At 39.4% G+C, this 23,515-nt stretch overlaps 1 protein-coding gene across 1 annotated transcript in view; it reads left to right on the forward strand.

The window, feature by feature from the left end:
• The window catches only part of LOC113145894 (sterile alpha motif domain-containing protein 10-like), a 39,387-nt gene extending 18,857 nt beyond the window's left edge, over positions 1-20,530 (forward strand). The window contains exons 3-5 of the mRNA XM_026333038.1: positions 6,283-6,451; positions 12,039-12,179; positions 19,035-20,530. Coding sequence (XP_026188823.1) covers positions 6,283-6,451; positions 12,039-12,179; positions 19,035-19,057 — 333 coding nt within the window. The 3' untranslated portion in view covers positions 19,058-20,530. The remainder of the gene's footprint in view (positions 1-6,282; positions 6,452-12,038; positions 12,180-19,034) is intronic.
• Positions 20,531-23,515: the final 2,985 nt, after the last annotated feature.

The raw sequence follows: 23,515 nt of genomic DNA on the forward strand, positions 1-23,515 counted from the left end.
GCATATGACACAACAGCCTCTTTTCTGGCGCCTTCGCCTCACATGAAAGCAAGCAGATAGCCCAGTGGAGGTCATTTGTTGAGTCTCCCAACTGCCCTTAGAAAAGTTTGCTACTGTGAGGCAGTAAGATGTACATATGCACTGCAAGGTTGTTCAATAATTCATAAAAGAGTGCCCCCTCAGCTGTAACAGCTATAAAAGGCTTAATAAAAGACGAGTGGGAAGCTGTTTCCCCGTGATTACACAGAGACTGGATAATTAAACCTCCTCTATACCATGAGAAGTAAGGCTTATCATTTCCTTGTGGCAACAAGCCTCTATGCATTATTCAACAAATGGAGGCGCAGTCCAGCTCTCTTTGTTAAGTGTGTTTGTGTGTGCATTCAAAAATATTCCAGTGTCCATTTTTGCTTCTGTAATTTTAAGTATTTGTGTGTAAGGACGTGCATGTGTGTGTGTCTGGAGTGGTTGCGTGACCATTTCTCTCTGGAGTGATGATTAGATTATTCTCCATTACACTGGTTGTGCACACATCAGCTTTAATGAGCGAGCCAGTTAAGTGAAACACAGCTCAGCTTCTGTATATAAGATGGCACCTGGGGAATCTTACTTATCTCTTTAGCAAAACTAATATAACACATTATGCAGTTATATGCAAACACCTGGGAAGCTGATGTAGACCAGACAGTCAGCACAGACAAGAAAGGGGAGCAAGGAAGAGCAGAAAGATTAGATATAGTGTATATCCTTGCAAAATCACAGAGACACTGCAAAATTGATGTTTTGTTCTCATTCACAATATAATATTCAGGATTTGTCACTTCTGACTTTACTGGAAAGAAAAACACCAACAAGATTGGATGTATCCAATTTTTTACAATTTTCTGGAAATGAAAGTGTCTGAAGACAGAATTAGGCTGTTTGCTGTACCAGAGGGTGTGGGAAAAGTTCTTTTACACTCACAATAGGTGAATTAATATCAATCAGCCTTGGCAGTTGATGATTTGGTGGTTTGTTAAATAGAGCCTTTATCCTGATTTATGTTCATCTTATGGCCCAGTGGCTTCGACTGAAATATCTAAAACTATAAAATGTATCATCACGTTTTAAAAACATTTTTATTCATGCTAACACCTTCCTGTAGATCCACCACAAGGTTCACATTTGTGGTTTTGAGTAAAATGTCTCAGCGATTGTTGGATGGATTGACATGAAATTTGGTACAGACATTCATGTCCCCCTCAGGGTAAACTGTCATCACTACAGTTCCCTACATTTTGATCTAAACCCAACATCAGATCAGATTCTTTATTTTGTCCTGTGTTTTAATTTATGACCAAATGCCAGCACAACTGACTTTAACCACAAAACAGACGACCTTTATGGAAATGCTTTATGTAACCGTATGTAGTCATTTTAATTGAGAGGCATCAAACCAACACCCCATTATATTTTTATTTTGCTGACAAGTAATGTACTTTGTGTGTTCAGTAAAAAGACTTGTTTGGAAGCATCACCTGTGTTGGTGTAGTCATGATGCAGTGTAGGCAGCAAATGGAGCCTACAATCAAATACAGTAAAGAGACAGAGAAACATAAAAAGAGCTGCTGGGCAGTGAGGCAGAAGTGCTTTAGTCTGTATTGTCCTTGTCCTGTCACTCGGGATGTGTTGCTCTGTCCAAGACACATGTTTGACTCATACTAAAGAAAGAGCTTTGTGAAAATCCCATCTGGCCCTTTGTCCACTCACTGAGAGCCAGCTCACATTTGCACGAGTGCAAGGCGTTTACACACTCAGAGTGGTGAGGACAACCAAATGCTGAGTGGTACGAAGCTAACAGAGGTCGACAGTTCACACACTTGCACAGGAACAGTCACTTACAGACACTTACAAAGTGAACACACAAACATTTTCTGGATCACAGTGGCACACTCGAACACACATATGCACATGGATGGGCTCAGCAGTACGAGGCACAAAGGTGATAAATGATGTAACAGAGACTGCTAGGGACAAGGAGGGGATTCAGTGTCACTGAAGGGAGAGGAATAAGGGATACAATGAAATGAGAAGTCGGGGAGAGATGTGTGAAGGTGATATGGAGGATCATGTCTCAGGATCCATCAGAGTCTGTCATACTGAAGATCTGATTCTCAGCAAAGAAAGTGATAGATATATACAGTAGATGCTGACATACGAAGAGAAAGTTGTGAGGTTACACAGCAGAGCATGATAGAGGAGTGGTTAGTATCCTGTCAGGAAATAAAGTGATGGCAAAAAGGTGGGAGCTACTGTACATGATGTGCATGCTATAAAAGACAGATTCACTCAAATAAGCAGATGCTCACAGATTCAGATTTTTATTCCCTATTGACATACCATCATTGATCAATCTCAGGCAGGGTCTGGATGTGCAGAGACAGAGGCAGGATTCGGAAGAGAGGTGTTATCGGTCACAAAGAGTGAATTTTAAGGATTCCCCACGCTCCCCTGACTTCGTCTAATCCCTGATTTAGCTACACATACTCACACATCCTCACACAGCAACACAGGCTCTTAAATGGACAAAAAAGGAGCTCAGTGCAGAAAAGTCAAGGCAGAAGAAAGATCGAACAGAGGAAGCAAGAGAAATGGAGGACAGGGAGGGTGTTAAGCAGGCTGAGGATACAATTTATGAGGAGCTGTACAGGGTGAGGTGGGGGTGGGGGGGTCTGAGAGACATGACTGAATAAAGTAAAATAAGGAAGGACAAATAAGCTGTTTGAGAGTATAAACAGAACGATCAATAGACAAGTACAGAGTAACAAAAGGATGTAGAGTAAGAGTAGACAATATGTGAGGACATAAGACTTTAAATATTGTTTTGTTGAATATACTGTAGAGACACCTGAAAACTGTGTTGCTGTTCAGTGTAATATGGAGTCAGTTTTCATAAAAAATTCCTAAAATCAGTTTTTAAGTCAATTGTATGTAGTTTGCTACATAATTAAACATGGGAGACCGTAAGATCACTCAAATTTTAATAACACATCACATCTATTAATTCATTCATTTGATTTTAAAGCCAAGTATTATGGAATCACTGACTCTGCCCCAGCTACAGTATTTTCGTGCCTCCCTTCTCTCTGTCCTCCATCTCACATTAGATTTCCACTCTATATACAGCGTCCACTTTGCCAATGCCACCACTCCCCTCTCCCCACCTCCCCCTGCTCTCCTGTACATAATGAATGAAGGAGCTCCTCCCGCTGGACAGAAGTAGGTCTCAGGAGGAGTGGGGGAGGCAGTAAAGGGTGAAACGGGATGATAGAGAACCGACCAGAGGAAATACACTTTGATGGATGGTTGAAGAACAGCGTGAGAAAAGCAAGCGAGGAAGAGGAGAGAAGGAGGGATGATGGGGAGCTATCGTTCCATTTTCCTTCTGTCTGGCTTCTTGATGATGAAGGCCATTACTCACACAAAGCATACACCCCCCCCCCATGCTGTCTCATCTTTCTTTTTGCTGTTCTTTGTCTTTGTCTGTCCGTCATCTTCCTATTCTTCCAAGTAATTCATTCACTCTGTCCTCACATATACTATACAGTGAACTGCATGTCAACAAATGTGAATCATGAAATATTCAATAATGATCCTAATCCTTACAACTCATTTATGCACAATGATCTGTATCTGTTTCCAATATTTGTTATGGTACCACATGATCCCTCAGTGGCTCTAAAGTACATTTTATTTCTTCTGTAATGGTGAAATGCCCCTGTAGCCACTAAGTTATTACAGATTGCTTTTGGGAGCTCGTACAGACTTACAGACACTCATACGCAATTATTTTCTTATTCAAAATAGGTCCCCAGATTCTTATGAATCTGCCTGCTGAATCTGTAGTTTTGATTTATGTTTTAATGTTTTGGTTGAGCAGACTGTGTAGGAATTCTTGTTGTCCTCTCCGTTCATGTCCACCACACATGAGCGTTATCAAATAAACTGCACATTCACAGTAAGTAGTCATATAGTGACTACGATAAAAGTGATTTGCGAGAGTTTAAGCCCATTCATGTTGGGAAATGTGTATCCTGATCAGGGAGCAGGCATTAGCTCTAGATGGTGCATGTCAAAGTACTTCAAATATGTTGCCTATTACTGTATATATTTCCTTTGACATATGAATTATTTGTGTATTCAGTATAACTTTGCTTATCTTCCCTTTAGAGTTAAAGCACCCTTACATGTATTACCAACAAACACACAGTTATTCCATTTAATATCTCTATTCCAACCCATATTCCAACTCATCTTTTGGGCTATAAAATCATATTTTAAAGGAACAGTTAGACATTTTTAGGAGCTCTTTTTAACTTAGCTTTGGATAAGACTGGAAACAAATTAAAAGATCTAGTCTGGCTTTGTCCTAGGGAAACAAAACCGAATTATTTCTCATTTGTTTAAAAGCCAAAGCGTGAAAAGGAAAAATCTTTTTGCCTTTGACTTGCTGTAGACAAAGATCTATTTGTTTTGTTAAATGCAGTGATTTTTCCAGGCACTTGGAACACCTACTCACACCAATATTTACTCAATGTCAATATGGGTACTGTAAAGCTGATAGGGATTTAGCAGGCTTGGAGCCTCGCTGCAGGCACCCTAAGATGAGGAAGCATTTTACCCTCAATTGTCCGCAAACATTTTCACACCTTTTCCAACTCAATCTCAATTAATGATGGTGGGGCAGGCAGTAAATTTTGACTATTAAAATGGCTTCAATGCTCAAAGTAGAAGTGTGTGTGTAATTAGAAAACGAGAAAACACACTGGAGCGGAGAAATAGGGCTGTTTTCAATTAAGGCCTAAAAGCAGAACACACTTAGCTAGTGGACCAGCCAGGACTTGATAGGACTGATTGGTGCTTAAATTGACAGGAGGAGATCTCATTACAGCAGCTGGCAAAGATTTAAATAGTTATGAACCTGTGTCTATCACATATTGAGATTCTCTGGGAGCTGGTGTCATTTAACAAGAAAGTGCTAGTGAGAACATTGGATGTGAGGCTTCAAGAGTGTGTGCATCTTGCATTTGTGTGTATGACATTTCGGCATACATAATCCCATTAAATGCAGTCAGTTATGGACTGGAATTTGGCTACAGTTCTGTGTTTTTCTGTTGAAAATCAGCCAAAGCCTTTGTTGCAGAGTTGGCTCTGTCAAAGCATGAATGAATTGATTAGATATGAGAGTAAGTCAGACAAGAGAGAGTGAGCGCTGAGGGGACAAGGAGGTGGTTGCCTTTTCTGCCCATGTGAACTGGTTGTGACTTTATTAATGTCCATAATAATTCCCCGCACATGGCCATGATGCAGAAAAAAGGCCTGCTATCTGAAAAAGTTCAGGGGTCAGGAGAAAGTGTGTGAAAAAGGCGAGAGAGAGAGAGAGAGTAACTGAGAATGAGAGGAAGAAAGGCGTGTCGTTGAAAGATATGATGACAGAATCACTCTAATGCTGTGCTGACTCTATAATGAAGGTACTGCTGTCGGGAAAAATTACCTCCAGAAAAAGACCACACCAGCCACGTTACGACACAACTGCAGTGCCTGTGTTTGTAGAAATAATAGATGGAATCTCGTGGCCATATTGTACAGAATAACTGAACATGTGAGAAACATTTCTATCATTGTCTCTATCTCTATGGTTTTAAGGTGAAAAAGGTGCTGCTTTCATTCAAAATTACATCTGTTCCTTCTATGCTTACGAGCTTTTAAACCTTATGTGCACTGATAATTTAGGTTACTCATTATGTGAAGTTTTGGTTTGTTTCACACAGGAGAACAGAGCAACTTTGTCAAATTATTAAGGTGGTACTGTACAGTACACCTGTGGCTTGATGGGGAAGGAGGTGATAAAAGAAAGCTATATAACACTGCAAGTTAAACACTATTATACAGACCTTTAATAAGCTGCTTTCCATTACTTGACTTTATTTGCACTCTGCACATTTACTATTCACTTGGCTAGTAGAAGGGATTTTGTTGCATAGTGTAGCGCGCATCATCTCAGCTAATTTCACATTAATGAGAAAAAGCTGTGTTTTGTATATTTAAGGAAACCAGCACAGTTGCAATATAATTATCTGAAAAAGCAATAAAAAGCAATATACCAACTTGCATCATATAGTACCTCAGGAAATTAAAATTCAAATGCACACATACACATTTGCTCACTTATTTTGTCTTACTGATTTTGTAGTACTCTACCTACACACACATTGCCTAAGTTCTCTGCTTCCTGTCTTTCAGTTGCGTCCGGGTGAAGCCTTCACTGTGTATCACACCAGTCCTACACTGTCTAGTCTGTCCAAACCTGTGGTGCTGTGGACTCAGCAGGACGTCTGCAAGTGGCTTAAGAAACACTGTCCTCACAACTACCTGACCTATGTAGAGGCCTTCTCTCATCACGCTATCACAGGTATGGTACAAAACACATGAAGGGACAGTGCAAAAGGTATCGTCCAGCGTCATTTCTCACCAGTAATCAATGCTCATTGTCATTTCTACAACTCTTAACAATGCAGAAATAATAAAAATGACCAAAAATGGTCATTTAAATGTTTAAAAATGATACCCTTGCACCTTATTCACTGACCTCTGCTCGTTTTAATAAACACAGCAGTGATGCTCCTGTGGAGTAAGACATTGCAAACCAATGCCATAAAAGGCTTACCAAATCTCACAAAAGTTTTATTTTAAGGTTCGTGGTTCCACAGCTTAGCTTTTTCAACTGGAAACAGGTTTACACCCAAATCTCTCCAAAGGAGATTTAAGAGGCATTCATGTGAGGTAACGAAAGGAGTGCAGCCTATTTTTGGACAAGAAAGGGAAAGCTATGGAAAAAACGGTGGGTTATCATGTTTGGAGTTCAAACAAGCTCTCTCTCTCTCCCTCCCTCCCTCCCTCCCTCACACACACATACACACACACACACACACACACACACTTTTATTTGTTGTTGAGCCCACACAAATGCATGCAGGTGCACATACACATAAACAAGTAGACGCACAGGTGCATACAAATATGTACGCACACACAGACACATTTATTCTCACACACACACACACACACCCGCACACCCGCAGCCTTGACAGACCAGACTTCAGAGTAGCTTCCTTTTTAGTATCTCTCAGAGAACAGATTGCTGTTCTATGCCTTAGGGGGAGCCACCACTTACAATTGCGTGCACACACACACACAGATGCACATCCAGGACACACACATACACACTGGCTTCAGGGTTAAAATATGCTGTAACCATCATAGCTACAGCAACACAGATCTGATCATTGCTATTTATGTATTCTCAGAGAAAGGGAGAGGCTTACATCCAATTATCCTTATGTATTCACTTGTGTCCAGCTGGATTTCATTTTGTCTGAGTTATTATTGTCTGTGTTTTTTTATGCAAATATTGGATGAATATGTGTTTTTGTTGTTGATGCATATGGTCAGTATCAAAGGATCACATCAATAAAATGTTCTACATAGAAATGTTCTGCTTTTTTATTCACAGAAAGATGTTGAATCTCACCAGCAACAGAGAAATAGATTCTGTGTCTGTATCATCTTAGTTCAGTGACCCAAAAGTAAATCTATCTTTCTCAGTCGCTCAGTAAGGGAACCATTACAGTGGAACAAGGTGCCTGAGGAAATCAGTGTAGCTGCTTTTGCTTTTACATTTCACTTGTCTGTATTTCCATGTTATCTGTTATTCAGTTTATAACTAGTTTTCATTGTTCTAATGTTTTTTTAAATGTATATTACTGTTTCTATTGGTTCTATTGTTTATGAATAACCAATCTGTGGGTTAACCCATTACAGTGCCCCATAAAGGGTTAATCATCAGTTCTGATGGACTACACTACCCCACTTACTGTAAAAGCTAAAATGTGGTATGACAGTAACACATATATAAAGAGAACTCATACAGTTAGAGAACTAACTCAGCATCTTTACACATACAACACTAGTATCCTACATGGTCTTCTTCTTCTTCTCTTAACCTCAGCAGCTTGATTTGGTTCACTGGCACTCATAGTGACTTTAACTGTGTCTTGTTATCGTCCTCAGCTCACTCACATAAACTCCAGTCACTCTCTCCGCAGTGACAGATTGTAACATGTCTCAACCTGTGTTTTTCCCTGAGCTTTGTCAGGTGGATATTCTGTCTCTAGGTCCTATTCACTTTCCCTGTCTGGAGTCGGGGTACTCACTCAAGATTTCCACTTAGCATTTTAAAACCTGCATGTTCCAACCTCTTGTCAGGTTTTTCCCAGTTCACTCCTAGCTAACTATTCAGCTCACCTCTTTTTCTCTGCCTCTGCCCTAATAACGTATCAGCTTCCTATAGCCTGTCCCTGTCCCCATAATCTCTTATTTGTCTTCAGTCTGCTTCGATCACTGTCACCCGATAGGTTCCTGTAGTCAGCCTTATCCTTGCAACCTGTCAGTGTCCTGTAACATGCCTCAGCTCTGTTCCTGCTACCTCCCGTGACCTTTCCCATGTTCCCTGTCATCAGTTCTCAGTAGTGTATCCTTCATCTAGTCTTGTCTGTACAGTCTCAGTCCCTGATTCCATCACAATCTTTGCCTTCAGCTTATGTAAACGGGTGTCTCCTCTGCCTGTCTCAGCTCCCATTCGTCCCAGTTCTCTCTAGTTCCAAACGCCTGCACTGTCCACCACTCCTCAGTCCCCCAAATTATTCACTTCAATACAACAGTTAGTGTAACAGTTTGTTGCACTAGGTTTTCTGGCCTGTTTCTCTCTGGGTTGTGCTGCATTTGGGGTCCAGCTCCAGTATGTAACGCTGACACAATAGTCATAATATATCAAATGTTTGCTAGCATTACTGTTATTGTTTATAGCATTACTATCATTGCCTTGGACAGCTAACTTCCAAAGACAGAAACAAGGAAGGAGTGTGTCTCTGTGTTTTTCTTTCTTTGTTGTTCATTTAAATAAACAGACAGGTATTTTAAAATGATTTCAATAATTGGTGCAAAAATATAAGATTTCAGATGAAATCTTCTAAACAAAAGTCAAACATTTTGTTGTAGTTGCAGCAGTTTTAACACTGGCAAAAGTGGAAGTCCTGTATTTAGATGGAATACTGTAACATTCACCAAAAATATTTTTCATCCAGTCTGCATTGTGATAAGAAATAGCAAATGCACAGTAGGTCAGGAGGTTCCAAGATTCCAGGTGTCAATAAACTGTCACATGCTGCCCTCAGATTGTGTGCAGATAGTTTCTCATGATTACAAGCTGTATGGATTGTACTGGCAGACTGAGATCTGATCACAAAGCAAGACTACCTCCAGATGTGGACTTACAGACTGAGCTGCAGCAGCAGCTGCATGAATTTACACATTGCATTAATATTCTATTTTCCTTCAAGGTAATACATTCCCACTGCAGGTCACAGTTTTATACTAGCTGTGAATAACAGATAGGGCAAATAGGATGGAGATGTTGAACATATGCTGAAATGGAAATACAGTACATTGAAAGTGGTTATAGGGTCTAGCCCTTAACTTTGATGCTACTGTATATATAGTACAAGCTGACAGAAGTGTAATACAGTATGTAGCCCTGCAGGGAAAGCATGGCTTGCATTGGTCTAGTACAGTTTAATACAAAGGTTTTTTAATAAGGAAGTCTTTCTTCCTCCCATTTGGATTCTTTTCAGACTGTTTTAAGAGCCATTATTGTCCTAGCTGAGCCAAAACTGCTTTCTGCTCTTCCATTTACCCCAAGACATTGTTAATAAGCAATTTATTTTGAGGCCAAATTGAGAGGAGAGATCTCTATTGAAACAGCTTTTGTTTTTGTGTCTCTTCTCTCCCTTTGACAGCACTACTTTCCCTATCTGTGGGCAATTATTAGGAGATGTATTAAGTCTGTCTGAGGGGAATTGATTTGAGCTCCATTCATCTGCTTTGTCTCATTGTACACACACACATGCACAAACACACAGAGACCAAGGGCAGTGGTTGTTCTAGGGCATACTGATACTGCTGTTGGCAAGCACATACTAGAGGACTGTAGGGAACATGGGGTGAAGTGGTTGATGAGTGTATATGTGCAGTCAGAAGTGTGTGTTTAAAGAATTACTGTAACTGTGCACAAAATAAATGGAAAACTATTGTTGTATCCCTTAGGTACTTGTGCTCACGTAAAATGGCTGTGAGTGGAGCTTTGCCCATAGTATAAGTGACTATTGTCTGTATTGTAAGGCAAGAACTGGCTGACAGTTCTGTCCTTGTTAGGTTTGGCTAGTTATGGTTAGAGCTATATAGCATATATTAAATAACAAGGTTATAAAAACAATTAATTATTTTTGCTGCATTCCTAATATATTTTTTAACTAATCTGAGTACTGCCAACAAAGTATTACTCAGCTCAAACACAGCAAAAAAATCCCTAATGTCCCTGTAAATAGAAGAAAGTGGTTCAAAGTGGTTTATTTATTGTATTTTTTAAGCTGAAATCCTATTTCAGTTTACCTCTAGACGGTTCATGCAGCACATGCACAGCAGTTGCATGTGGAACAGACGGAGCTGCAGTTTGATTTGTGAGAGTGCATCGGTCAGCAGATGAGTCAACTGAGTCATACATTTGAAAACATTAGTGCACTGTCAAGAAGTCCAACCACACAAATTGATGGGAAAAGCAATTCCAGTAGCAGCAAATGATTTTGAAAGGCTCATATGGAAAACTGTCATTTCAGAACCCCAAAGATTTTTTTCCAAGCACTGGATGTCCAAGTATCCAAGCATTATATCAGTTTTAGGGGACATGAAGGTTATTACCATCATAAGCAATATGGGTTGGGGTGTGTTACATTTCTCCCAAAAGATAGTTTTAGAGGCACTTGGCTCAGGCCTGCACCCACTGAGGGTCACAACAGTCCAACCTCAGTCTACCACACTATTACACACAGTAATCTGTTCCACCCTAAAGACTGTCTTATAAAATATGACTGCCTATTAGGGGCATTTATATTTCATGGGCTCAGAAAAGGGACAGAGGACATAGAACTTAAATTCTCCTTTAATTTACCTTTTTTCTGCCCATCTTCTCTTTTGTTCTGTTCTTTTCCCTTCATTCGTTTCTGTGGGAAGAGTGCAGCATGCACCCTTCATAGTGCACTCTTCCCAAGACATACTAATTAGCAGCTACAGATAAATAAAGGAACAGTAAACATGACTCAGTGCGTGTGTGTTTACAATAAGAAAGACAGGTGACTGTTTCCTAAAGTGAAGTGACATAATTTCGGAGACGTTGGTCCTGCACCACGTACATATTGCACAGCTACAGAAACCAAAGTGTGAGATACAGAAGATGTACTGATGACCAAGGAAGGAAATGGGAATTAAAGGAATGATAGTGAGCTGCATGAGTAATGAGTCTAATTATTATTTGGACATTGTACAGAGCTGCTGCAGGTATGATGGATTCCACTTCTGTTGGTGAAGGACATAGCTCCCCCCACCTATAGTGACCACAGTGTGTGTGTTTGTGCCTGTGTTACCGCACGTGCATGTCAGTTTTTCGCGTTGCCTTTGTTCTTGTGTGAGTGCAGCTTAGTTGTAAAAGCTGTTTACTGTGGGTAATGGTATGTTAAATGTGTGTGTCCCCAGGGTTAACTGCCAAACTCTGTAGTAAAACAGCCAGCCTGGGAAATCCTCATCATGCTAGTGTCTTTACTGCTGCTAACTGGAAGGCTGCAGTGTAGAAACTTAATACCTTGGCCTTTAAATTAATATGTACCAGCTAAAACAGAAATGCAACCAATTAGCAAACATGTTTTCAAAACATACAATACCTGTATACAGTGTACAAAGCCAATTAAAGGTAGTTTGCCCACTCATGTACACCATTTGCCACATATTTACACTGACCTGCATATTTCTTATTACAAGCTAAAATTAAATTAGTCTGAGGTTTTCTTTTAGTGGAATGCCCTAGTCATTCATACTATACCTCCTCCTGGCAGGACGGGCACTGTTGCGTTTAAATGGGGAGAAGCTAGAGAGGATGGGAATCATTCAGGAGACGCTGAGGCAGGAGGTCCTCCAACAAGTCCTCCAGTTGCAGGTCAGAGAAGAGGTCCGCAACCTACAGCTCCTTAGTAGAAGTAAGTAACAAGATTGTGTGTGTGTGTGTGTGTGTGTGTGTGTGACCATCTTTCTGGTAATCTATGTATAATCATGTTTGGAGTTTCTGTGCAAATTTATGTGATAGCAAGAAAGTTTAGAAACCATCAAGCAGGGGGACGGCAGCTCGGCTTGGCTAAATTGAGAGGAGGCAGTCTGAGACCACGCGTGCCTGCTGTGACATACGTGAAGCTGAAGATCCAAGTGCAATGTTTGTGGCTGTGTGTGGTTTTATTGATAGGAGTGCTTGATTTTCTCTGAATGATGGCTTTGGTAAACACTTTTATTATCCAGCCGTCAATAAACTGAGTCAATTACTGCTGACCTGAATTCAGCAATTGATGTTTTGTCTGTTGTGGTGATTGTTGTGGGTGGTTGTTCTCTGTGTTCACCAATGGCTATGACTCACCAAAGTGAAATGTCCACACTGTTTCATTTCTTTGTATAGAACTGGACTACAGATGTTCCCTGGAGACTTTTTAAGTCTTCAGGTTTTACAACAAAATGTTCCTTCCAGGTACTTTACTATACAACAGAAGTACCTATCAGTGGTATTAATATAGGTACATTTAAAGTGCCCTATTTTTTTTTTTTTTTATGAGTTTGTAGTCAGAGCCAAATGAACTGAGTACCTTCCAGCTATTTCACTCAGGTTTTCCTTTGGGCACCATAATCTTCAAGATCATGACCTACATTCAGCAGCAGCAGCATCCTGGTAGAGCTCATGCTCCAAATACAAGTGGATCTTGACTATTTAAGGGGAATTGCAACATGCTTTTTGCTTCCAGTGTGCTCCCTAGTAATTCAGGAGCAAGAGGTAAAAATGTCTGGTTATTTTGTTCTGCTTTTGATGTTCACGGAGCATCCTGAAGAGCAGAGCCTTCGATGATAATATAAGAACACTAACCATTTGCTCTAAATGGTCTAATCTTCTGTGATATAAGAGCCTCAGTCCAAAATAGAATAATGTGTTAGCTCAGGCCAAGCACTGATTGCTTGCCTGTTTTTCCATCATCTGATCTTTATGAATTGATGATGCAAGGACTCTTACACCAATTACTTTAAAATAAGCAAATGAAGAGCAATCTGACAAGCTCTCGCTTTCTGATCATTCATGCTGCTGATGGTGCTGGTGTTTTTTCTGCTTATTTCTACTCACCGCAGTCTGCTTTGAGGTAAGTGCTTGACAGCAATTATATAAATAACTCAGGTTTAGATGTCCATTTTAATCTTTTCATGACCCACCCTTGGGATCTGAAAGTGTTTTTCCAGACGCATAAACTGAAACCACAGATTGTATGAGAGCTCTGCAAGACAGATGGAGATACACAGTATAATAACAATAAGAAATAGAGTACTCAAACCTGGTACTTCATACAGACTAAGCGAGGATATAAATATGCTCCTTACTGAAATATTACATTTAAAAATCTAATCTGTCATCTAGTCTAATTGCTAATCACCTAAAGTCATAGAATTACAGAAGCACATTTTATTAACCAAAGCAAAAAATGGGAGCCTCATGTCATAATTGATGAGTAACTTAAATGTAGCCAGCCCTGTATTTAAGCTTATATTAATATATTTAAGCTTATATTTGGTTATGTTTTGGAACAATTAAGCACATTGCATTACCTGTTAGCAGTTAGATTTTTCTGTATAATAGCAGCTGGAGGTGGCAGCATGGTGGCTTGGTGGTTAGCACTGTTGCCTCACAGCAAGAAAGTTCCTGGTTCAAAACCTGACAGGGACCTTTCTGTGTGGAGTTTGCATGTTCTCCCTGTGCTTGCGTGAGTTTTCTCCAGGTACTCCAGTTTCCTCCCACAGTCCAAAAACATGTATGTCAGGTTGATTGGTGACTCTAAATTGCCCATTGTGTGGTCCACTGGAGAAGGAAATGGCAGCCCACTCCAGTATCCCTTGCCAAGAAAACCCCACTGCTGTCACAAAGAGTCAGAGACAACTGAACGACTAAACACACACACAACACAGGATGTACTGATGCCTATTACTGAATTACTTTGAGACTAAACAAATAAATACAACCTGATCATTCTGATAAGTTCTGTAGAGTTCGAACCCCTGTACTGTTAATTATAAGAGAAAGGATTTCCTAAATATGAGAGCCAGATCACTGGGACACCCAAACTCTGCGTTGTCTGATCATTTATTGTTTCCTCATTCCTCTCCTACATGGTTTGAAAATTGTTTATGACATTCATGCCAATCAAGCATGGTGAATTGAATTATGCTGATTTGAAATGCAAGAAGGAAAGCAGTTGACTGCTAAAGAGAAATAACTGAATTGCTGTTGGACACTTCTATTAATAGAGCAATGCTAATGTAATTTGCCAGTCCAGCAGGCTCTGACTCTGAGCTGTAAGGGCAAGCTAATTTAGTGGCCTCATAAAACACCTGAGGTTCACAGGGTTGGAGGGTATTCAGAAGTGATAAAGGTAGGACAGAATGGAAAGTTTCTAATGAGACATAATGGCAGTGCAGAAAATGACAATAAGTGTGATTGCAATAAGTTGATAAGCGTGAACTGGAACATTAAAAAAACAGTTTACCATAATTTACCAACAGTTCACCAGTTTTGTCATTATCTAGAATAAAAACCTTCACTTCATGTTAATTAAAGTTCATGCAACCAGGCTAACCCATGTCACTGCATCCCAGCCTTCTTTCAGAACTGAATGACTGGTCATGCAGGCTCATGTGGCTCTAGAATTAGATGGATTACATTGAAATTTTGTACAGGGTCCTAATGTTTCCTCTCATGCCAACTTGAGGTTCAAAGCTGTTATTTGCATTTTAGTGCTAATTACAAAATGTCAGTGTACAGCAGTGACATACTACACTATGAAGGTATAAAACATCAACATAACATTGTCCTTATTCATGTTAGGATGCTGATGTTTGCACTTCAGTCAAATCACTATTGTGCCTGAGCACAGCCTCACAGGGCCACTAGCCTGACTATAGACACTTTGTGGGACTTGGTAGAGAAGAAAGAAAGTTGCTGATATGGGGAGGGAGGAAAGATGCTGCTGTTTGGACCAGTGAATGGCAGGTGAAGCATGTGGAGGATGGCGATGGCTAAATGAAAAGATGAGGACCAGAGGAGAAAAAGAAAAAGCCTTTTCACACAGTAGCTAATGCACATTTGGAATTTGCTCTCATTCTTTTCTTTGCTCACAGTGCTACACACACACTTCCAAATACTTTCTCACAATGATTCCCCCAATACATTTTACAATTCATGTGTGATTTAGTGAAGCCTTGTGTCACACTGTGTGTCAGGTCTGATTCATATCCAATGGATTTACCAAAAATTAAATATTGATCCCACAATAACTTGTGAAAAGACAATGAAAATAAGAATAAGCTTGAATCTGACGTGACTGCATCTCTGATATGAGCAAGATAGTACAATTTAACACAGCCATTACAAATCTCTCTCATTATTCACATTGGCAATGTAAACTACTCTGTCATTTCTTAAACTTTCAGAAAATAACATAAAATACAGAGTTGTATTACAGAATTAAAAGGACATCAATAGGAGTGAATAGCACGGATTAAAGAGGAGGACACAGAGCTGCAACTACAGCTGATATGTTTAACAGAGAGAGAAAAATACTACTGGATAAAATCGACAGATCACAGCCAAAAAAATGAGAAGGGTAGAGGTTAATGAAGGGACATGGAGAGTGAAAGAAAGCTTGGTCTGTTAGCACTTTTATTCCCTGGCTGTGGGCCCTGCCTTGTGCTCCATGATAGCCTGTCTGTGTGCAGCTCACTTGCTCCAAGCACCATAATAACATTTCATGCTCAACATGGAGTCACATTACTTTTGTTGAAAATTGTCCAAACAACAATAAAGGAAAGAATCTGAGAAAATTATTTGGAAAAAAGAGCATATGTTCATGACTGAAAGAGATTATATTTTTGGTTCATGGAGTCCATAGAAAACATGATTATTTGAAGATCCCCATGTTTACCAATGTTTTAAAGTGGTTATAAGCAAAGATTTTATGTCACAGTGAGCTGTCACGGATCGTCTCAACTCTGTAGAGCTTTTTCTCCCCTTTTCTTTTGGTTTTCTGGACTGTAGCTTCACTGTTTGGAACCTTTAAGACAACACTTCTTTCCTTCCAGATTGAAATGAAGCATTTCATACATCATTTTTTACTTTTTTACTGCTACCATAGATTGCAGAGTTGGACACATGAGTACATATAGATTGTTTACACAACACACAGCACATCATCTAATAGTTTGTGGGTTAGAAGAATGTGAATCAGATTTTAGCTGTAGACAGCAGACAGTGGAGGAATAAATTGAGCATAGAAAAACAGAACTGAGAACAAAACTCTGAATCATGGGTTATTTATTTCAGGCACCACAGGAGAAAATTCAGTTCTCCCACAACCTTAGAATAATTATCACAAATTGGACATGACACTTCCATATTTCTTATATGAAATGGTGAGCAAAGAGTAGGCAAAGAAAAACCTGACTGTCATTAAACAGAGCAGTTAAGAAGAAAGTTATTATCTACACCAAATCTTTTCAATATGAAAACGTATCCTTCATTTTGTGTAACATCACAGGTTGGGCTCTTGTCCAGTAAAATGTTACAGATAGTTTCAAAATAGAATAAAAGCATAAACATGTTCTCCAACAACTACTGCAGTATAATCCACCTCACTATCCTCCATATGTATGCTCAGCTTGTTCCAAATTGTTAGATATCTGCCAAAGCATGGTTCAATACACAATGTAAATGACATGCGCAAAGATTTTTTTATTTGCCTACTGAAGGCACCTTTGGAATCTACAAACAGTTTACAGCAACCATACAGAGTGCTGGGACCTATTGCTGTATTCTCACTTTAGAACTTTTTGGGCAAAGTTTAAGGTCATGGTAAAAAACAACTTATTCTACCTTTAAAGCTACTAAAAGTTGAGAAATTCATGAACTGTGGAAATTCAGAGTTAAATGCAAATATACAGTACAGTGTACTGTATATAAGCCCCTTCAGCTTTAACTGCTTTACCTCCCATCACATCATTTCAGTCTGTTCTGTTGTTCATGTCTTATACATAAACCTTTCATGGTTGGAAACGCTATTGCCTCTTCATTTTATATGAATCTTGTATTTGTATTTTTAGGCACATTATTTATAGCGTTTCATGCCTTTTCAACAGGCTAGGCTGTGTTATATCAGTGAGTCAAGGAAAGGTGAGGGATGAAGTCTTCCACAGCCCAGAGCTATAGCTCTTTCAGGGTACTGTGAACCTGCTGTAACATCTGGGAAGCTTTGGGAAGAAGAATTCAGAGCCCAGTGGGGGATCTGCTCTCCATCTTCTTCTCAGCCTCTAGCTGTTGGTATATCTTTATAATAAACTGTCAGTCCCTCCTTCCTTCTCAACACATCCAATTTTCATCAGAGTCGGTTTGTGTGCAGCCATCTGCCAGGCTTAAGACTCTCAGAGGTAATTAGCTGAACTGAGGTACGTTGCAAATAACCTCAAAACAACCCTTGACCCTAACTGGCTGCAACAAGATCTGTTGCAGCACTTTGGTTGCTATGGGAGACTGTCTTGATAACCTTGTAGCTCTGAAACTGTCCTGTGATGTTGCCCATCCTTGCAAAGCTTCATTCAGGGCTCCATATGGTGCCTGCTAGCTGAACTATAGCTCTGAATTAGAATATGAATGAAACTCTGAGCGTGACAGACAGAGAAAAAGGAGGATAATGTAATTTCTTTACACAAATTCTGCCCAGTTGCTGTTCTTTTCTCCTTTTCTGGCGTCAAGCTCCTCCTGTGCCGCACCTAGGCTCTGACTATTCCACAGGGAGCTCATTTAAAACGTTTTCTCTCGGAGAAGTTGTCCTCTCTGTGTCTGTACAAGTCTCTCCATTCTTCTATTGCTCTTTATCATTTCCTGGTTCAGGTTCACTCTAGTGCCATGTTACATCTGTCTCTGCCTGGAGACATGTGGCACATCTCTCTTGACTATCCAGAGGGGATGGATTGAGAGCTGAAATGTGAACAGTCTGGGAAAGGAAAGCCTGCTTTACCATTGACACATGGTGTCATTTCAGGATGGAACAAACTGGTTAGTTGTCAGGGAAACCACCTGGTTGCATCTGTTGTTTCAAAGAGTCACAGATAATGACACTGGGAAAAAATACTTGATATTACAGACTAATTCACTTAATGTCATAATTTTGAAAACATGTATTATATGTATGCTTTCACCACAGTGTGCACCAAAGCAGCACAGACAAATAATGTGGTAGAAACATACACACACATTCAACATCTTTATTTTGAATAGATTTTTGTTAATCTGTATATTATTATCTTAGTACCTTTTTCTACCTTACCCAACTTTTTACAGCAGTTTTCATACGTATATTTTACTACTTATTCTTTCAGCCCGTGTTTCATACTACATTATTGGCTGCAACTGCATGCACCATGTTACATGAAGAGAGATCAGTCACACCAGTTACTTGATAATTTAATGGAGTCTGGTGGAGTAAGGTGTAACAAACAGATTAGGGGAGATTATGAGAGCAACACTTGAGCTTTGAAAGGACTCTTATGACACTTGTGTGTTTTTAAGGCAAGAGAGTATTAAGCACAGAGGACAAGCAACTTCATGGAACATTAACAGAGACAGACCAAAGGAGAGAAATGTTATTTGATCATGCAAACTACTGCCAGACCTTACCCTCTGCTATTGCTGTTTTTTTTTTGTTTTTTGTTTTTTTAATGAATGTGAATCCTCTAATTCCTTCTCCCCTCTCTCCCTGCAGCCTCCTTTGGAAACTTCTCCTAGCTCATCCCTGGATACATTTGGCAGCCCTTTTCCTCATCCCCTGTCACAGTATGTCTCTAAGAGCCATGGAAGAGCTGCTGTCTTCAGATATGTGAGCGAAGAATCAATGAGTGAAAGGGGAAAGGCCACGCCTATAGAGTACATGCCAGCCAGTCTGGAGGATTCTCATTTACTAAGGCCAATCAGGTTTACAGACACCAAAACAGAAACAAAGCACCACTCAAGGAAGAGGTACCCACTGTAACATAGTGATAAAATGTAAGATCTACAACACTAGTGATGATATAGGCCTGTCATTGGTATATGCTTGATCACAGCAAATTTCATTTAGGTTTTTACCTCATTCAGACTGGACTGATTTCAATAGAAGCTTGGTGGAAAAACACAGGTTTATTTGGATGATTGCCTGAATTATGTTGTAAACACAGATTTACACGCAGCCCTCCATTTGGCCAATGGATTCAAAGTCAAGCTTCATCTCACCAAGCCTTTCAAGAAGGAACTAGAGCTGGTCTTAAATGCATTTGAGTGATGCCAATACTATCCATTCCTCACCTATAGGTCACAGTGCATTTTCCTCTCAGGACATCTGTTTTGGAATTGAAGGTATGGAGGATCAACAATAACACTTTAAGCTGAATGTCATACCCACAACTGATCTTTTGTATTGTGACTGATCTGCAGTATGTCAGTGAGAAATTAGAAAAAAAAATATATATACAGTATGAGCATTGTAGAATAACATACAATTTAATGTGTGTAATAGTACCTTAGTCTTTTATTAATGGAGTGGTTCCAGAGTACACAGAGTTAATGTGATGTGTATGCTTGATAAAGCAATAATTGTAATAGCTGCATTAGCACTGTCTGGGATAAACATTAAAGGAAAGTTGTTTTTTTACACAGTTGGGATGCACAATATGAGTGTCTCTTGAGGGAAATACACACAGTTGCCTGTTATAGTGGCAGTATTTGCCATCTTCAAAGCTTCTATCTCTTCTGTGTGCTATACTGTATAGTGTATGCCAACTGTCAGACACAGATATGAAGAAGACGAACAAGCCTCTGTTGTATTCTACCCACTTTCTGTCCCTGATGTGACACTGTGATTTCAAATGCTCAGAAATCAAGACACAATGACGGCTACCCAGATGCAAGATTGAAGTGAGCAACTTTGATGTCACTGTAGACGGCAGCAGACAGCTGTGTATGATGGCAATATTCAAATCACATACAATAAATAAATACGTACATACATAAATAAACAATCTTGCAACAAACAAAACTACTTCTCACATCTTTCCATCTGTCATTTGACATGGAATATTTGGGCAGCATAAGGAATTGACTGTCGGAGGGAGAAAACACAACATGCTGTATTATTTTTGGATAACCTGATGACTGTAAATATTGACATTTTTGGTTTACTTTGTCAGATGATTAATGAAGAGTTTTAATTGCAAAAATAGAAAAGAGGGGTAATATTTATCTGCTTTAAAATATGAAAACATATGGTATGGACCATGATTAAAGCTGTCTTTTTAGAATAAACTAATTGAGATGAAGACTTGGTCCTGCTTTTCATGTTGTTGTGTTACTATGTCGTGTTCTGTTTTGTTTGGTTCTTGAGTTTTTAATAGCTCATCTGGTCAGCTGACACTAAAACAGAGGGCCATATTTGATAGAAAAGTAATACTGACTCGACACATTGATACAATACTTTTTGTTTCAGAAAATAAGTATAAATTAAGAAAAGGATAACACGCATACAAAAAAGAACCAGTCACTCAACTTATGACAAATCTTTAAAAAAAAAGTTTGCCCAGAGTTTCTTCAAGATTTTTTCCATACATAGTTGTCAGTAGAACGTTTTTTTTTCCAAATGTATGACAAAAATCCTGTTCTTGTAACCATCTGTTGTTTTCCAGTCTCAGAATCAGTTTTTGGCCAGCAGTGTTCCCATCATTACGTTTCCTCAGAACCACCGAAAAATAGCCAAGTCTCTGTGGGGAAGGTTAGTTTGTTTATGTACACTGGAAATTCAAAGTGAGATCAAAATGATTCTGCCATTGAGCACCACTAAAATAAATATAACAGTCTTCCTTCTTTTGAGACACTAAAGATCCAGTTTGGCTGATAAGATTTTTGAATAATGGCAGCTATATGTAAGTTTAAACCACATTGGGCTGTCCCTGGTGTTTACAGAACATGTGTGAAGTCCTTCTACTTGATATAATGTGTTTTGTGAGCACATACAAACATCAAAGCGTCGTCCCCCACGTGTTTTTATTTCTCTATTACAGTACACACACAGAAACCCAACTGCTTTGATTTAAGTGCTTTGCCTCGGTGGTTCGCCTCAGTGATCCTCTTCTCAAATCTCAGAAGTGCTCCCAGATAGACTATTCTGGCCATAACCAAGAAACGCTACACAGCTCCTGTGGATGCTTTCTCAGCCTCTCATGTGTATTTCCTTCTTTACCACCATCCTCTGCTGTTTTCTCCTTGCTTTCATCTAATTTCTAATTTCCTTCTTCTTTTACTTCATCAACTCATCCAATATATATTATTTATTATATATAGTAATTATAATCAATTATTACATTAAAAGTGTGTAATTAGATGCAGGTTCCTACAGTATAAGAATATCCTGAGCAAAGCAAAATGAAAATTAAAGGAGAATGCCTTAAACTTGCACCCGCACTCTGACCTGTCATTCAAGGTTCATAAGTCATGTTTCTTCTAACTTCATGAATGCAAATGAAGTGCCTGCCAAAAGAGACACACATATTTGGTCTCTGTTGCCTGCTCATACACACACAGACACACACTAGGATCCAATTACTGAGAGACATGAAGCATCTCACCTGTTAATAACAAGGCACATGTATGATAAACAGATTCAGTGAACAGTGGTCTTCTCAGCCCTGACAGAAAAAATTCGTGGAGCAGATGGTTGGCTGGTGCAGTTAATTGGGTACTGTTTACTGTTCTGTTACTTTTCTTTTTCCTCACGACAGTTTGAAATGTGCAATTCATTTTTTAAAGCTTGTCATTTGTTATTCTATTTAAAAAAAAAAAAAACCCAAATGCTGAGACTCTCCACTCTCCACTCATTTATCATTATCTACTTATGGCTTTAATCAGCTGGATCTCAATCCTGTGACAGCACAGAAATTGAATCAGAAACACTCTGTCTTCTCCCATCAGCTATCGCTGAGAAGCCGTTTAGTAGCCACTCCAGTGGAGCTGTTCAGTGGCGTAACAGATGAATGGTGTTATTTTCCTGGCCTTCACATGGTTTAATATTTAGTAGGCTATACCACCACAAAGAAGGACAGTAGGGGAAAAAACATGTGGTCACTCAACTTTCACTGGAAAGGTCAAAGTATAAATAATACAAACTACTGATGGATGAATGGACTCTTCCAGGAGCTTTTAAGAACAGACTACTCCATCGGACCAGTTCCTAAAACCCTTATGAAGCCCATTGCACACTCAGCAGAGGACGAGAGGCAACATAAATCACTGACATGGTAAAATAATTAATCATGGATCAAACAAGACCCTCTGTGAACTATTCGTCAGCAGCCATTAAAAACAGCAAGAAATAGATTTACAGTGAATGTATCAGTCAGGCATACTGGTCAGGACAATGGCAGGTGCCACTTAGTCGAGGGAGAAACGTCACTCAGGCTCAGCGTGTCAGGAACCAGCTGAGCATCCCCTCAAGTCAAGTAATGTGTTTTGACCAATACATGACACCACCATAAAACCAAAGCACATATTTAATGATGCTGCAGAAGGCCACGTTTCCATGTGGCGTAAGGGCTGCTCTTGATGAATCACAAAACAGCACTGCCCCCTAGTGGAAGAATAATGCAGACAAACGATAACTGAACATAAAATAAAATAAAACATAATTAGGAATAGACTTATGGATATATAACCTAGAATTGCTATCAAATTATGAAAATATCAATAGTTTTTATTAAACAGTAAGCTAAGATATAGCACAGGGGTCTACAGCACCATATGCCTTTAAAAAAACTTCTCTAACTTAATTACTTGAATAATAAAAGAAAACATTTTACGTTCATGCAGCTCGTTACGTCTTGACATGTCAATGAACCTCGTATGGTCCCTTTTCTTGTTTTTAAAGTAATATGTATAAAACAAATCTCAATTTATTTAAACACCAATGATACTGTGAGCTGATACATCACAGTGAGGTTGGTGCTCTCCTGACCTCTACCGGCAATGCTGCAGAAAACCCCTGCTTTCTACACATACATTACACCATGGCTTCAAATGATCTCCACTAAGAGAAAATATTAGGTCATGATGACTGGCACCAATCAAAAGACCGAGACAGAGATCCTCTGTTGTTTTACTGAAACCCAGTGAGGTGGCACTGATGCCATGAATGATTCATTTAGTGAGCTGTGATACAAGAAA

The sequence above is a fragment of the Mastacembelus armatus genome, chromosome 7 (genome assembly GCF_900324485.2).
Source record: "Mastacembelus armatus chromosome 7, fMasArm1.2, whole genome shotgun sequence".
Lineage (NCBI taxonomy): Eukaryota > Metazoa > Chordata > Actinopteri > Synbranchiformes > Mastacembelidae > Mastacembelus > Mastacembelus armatus.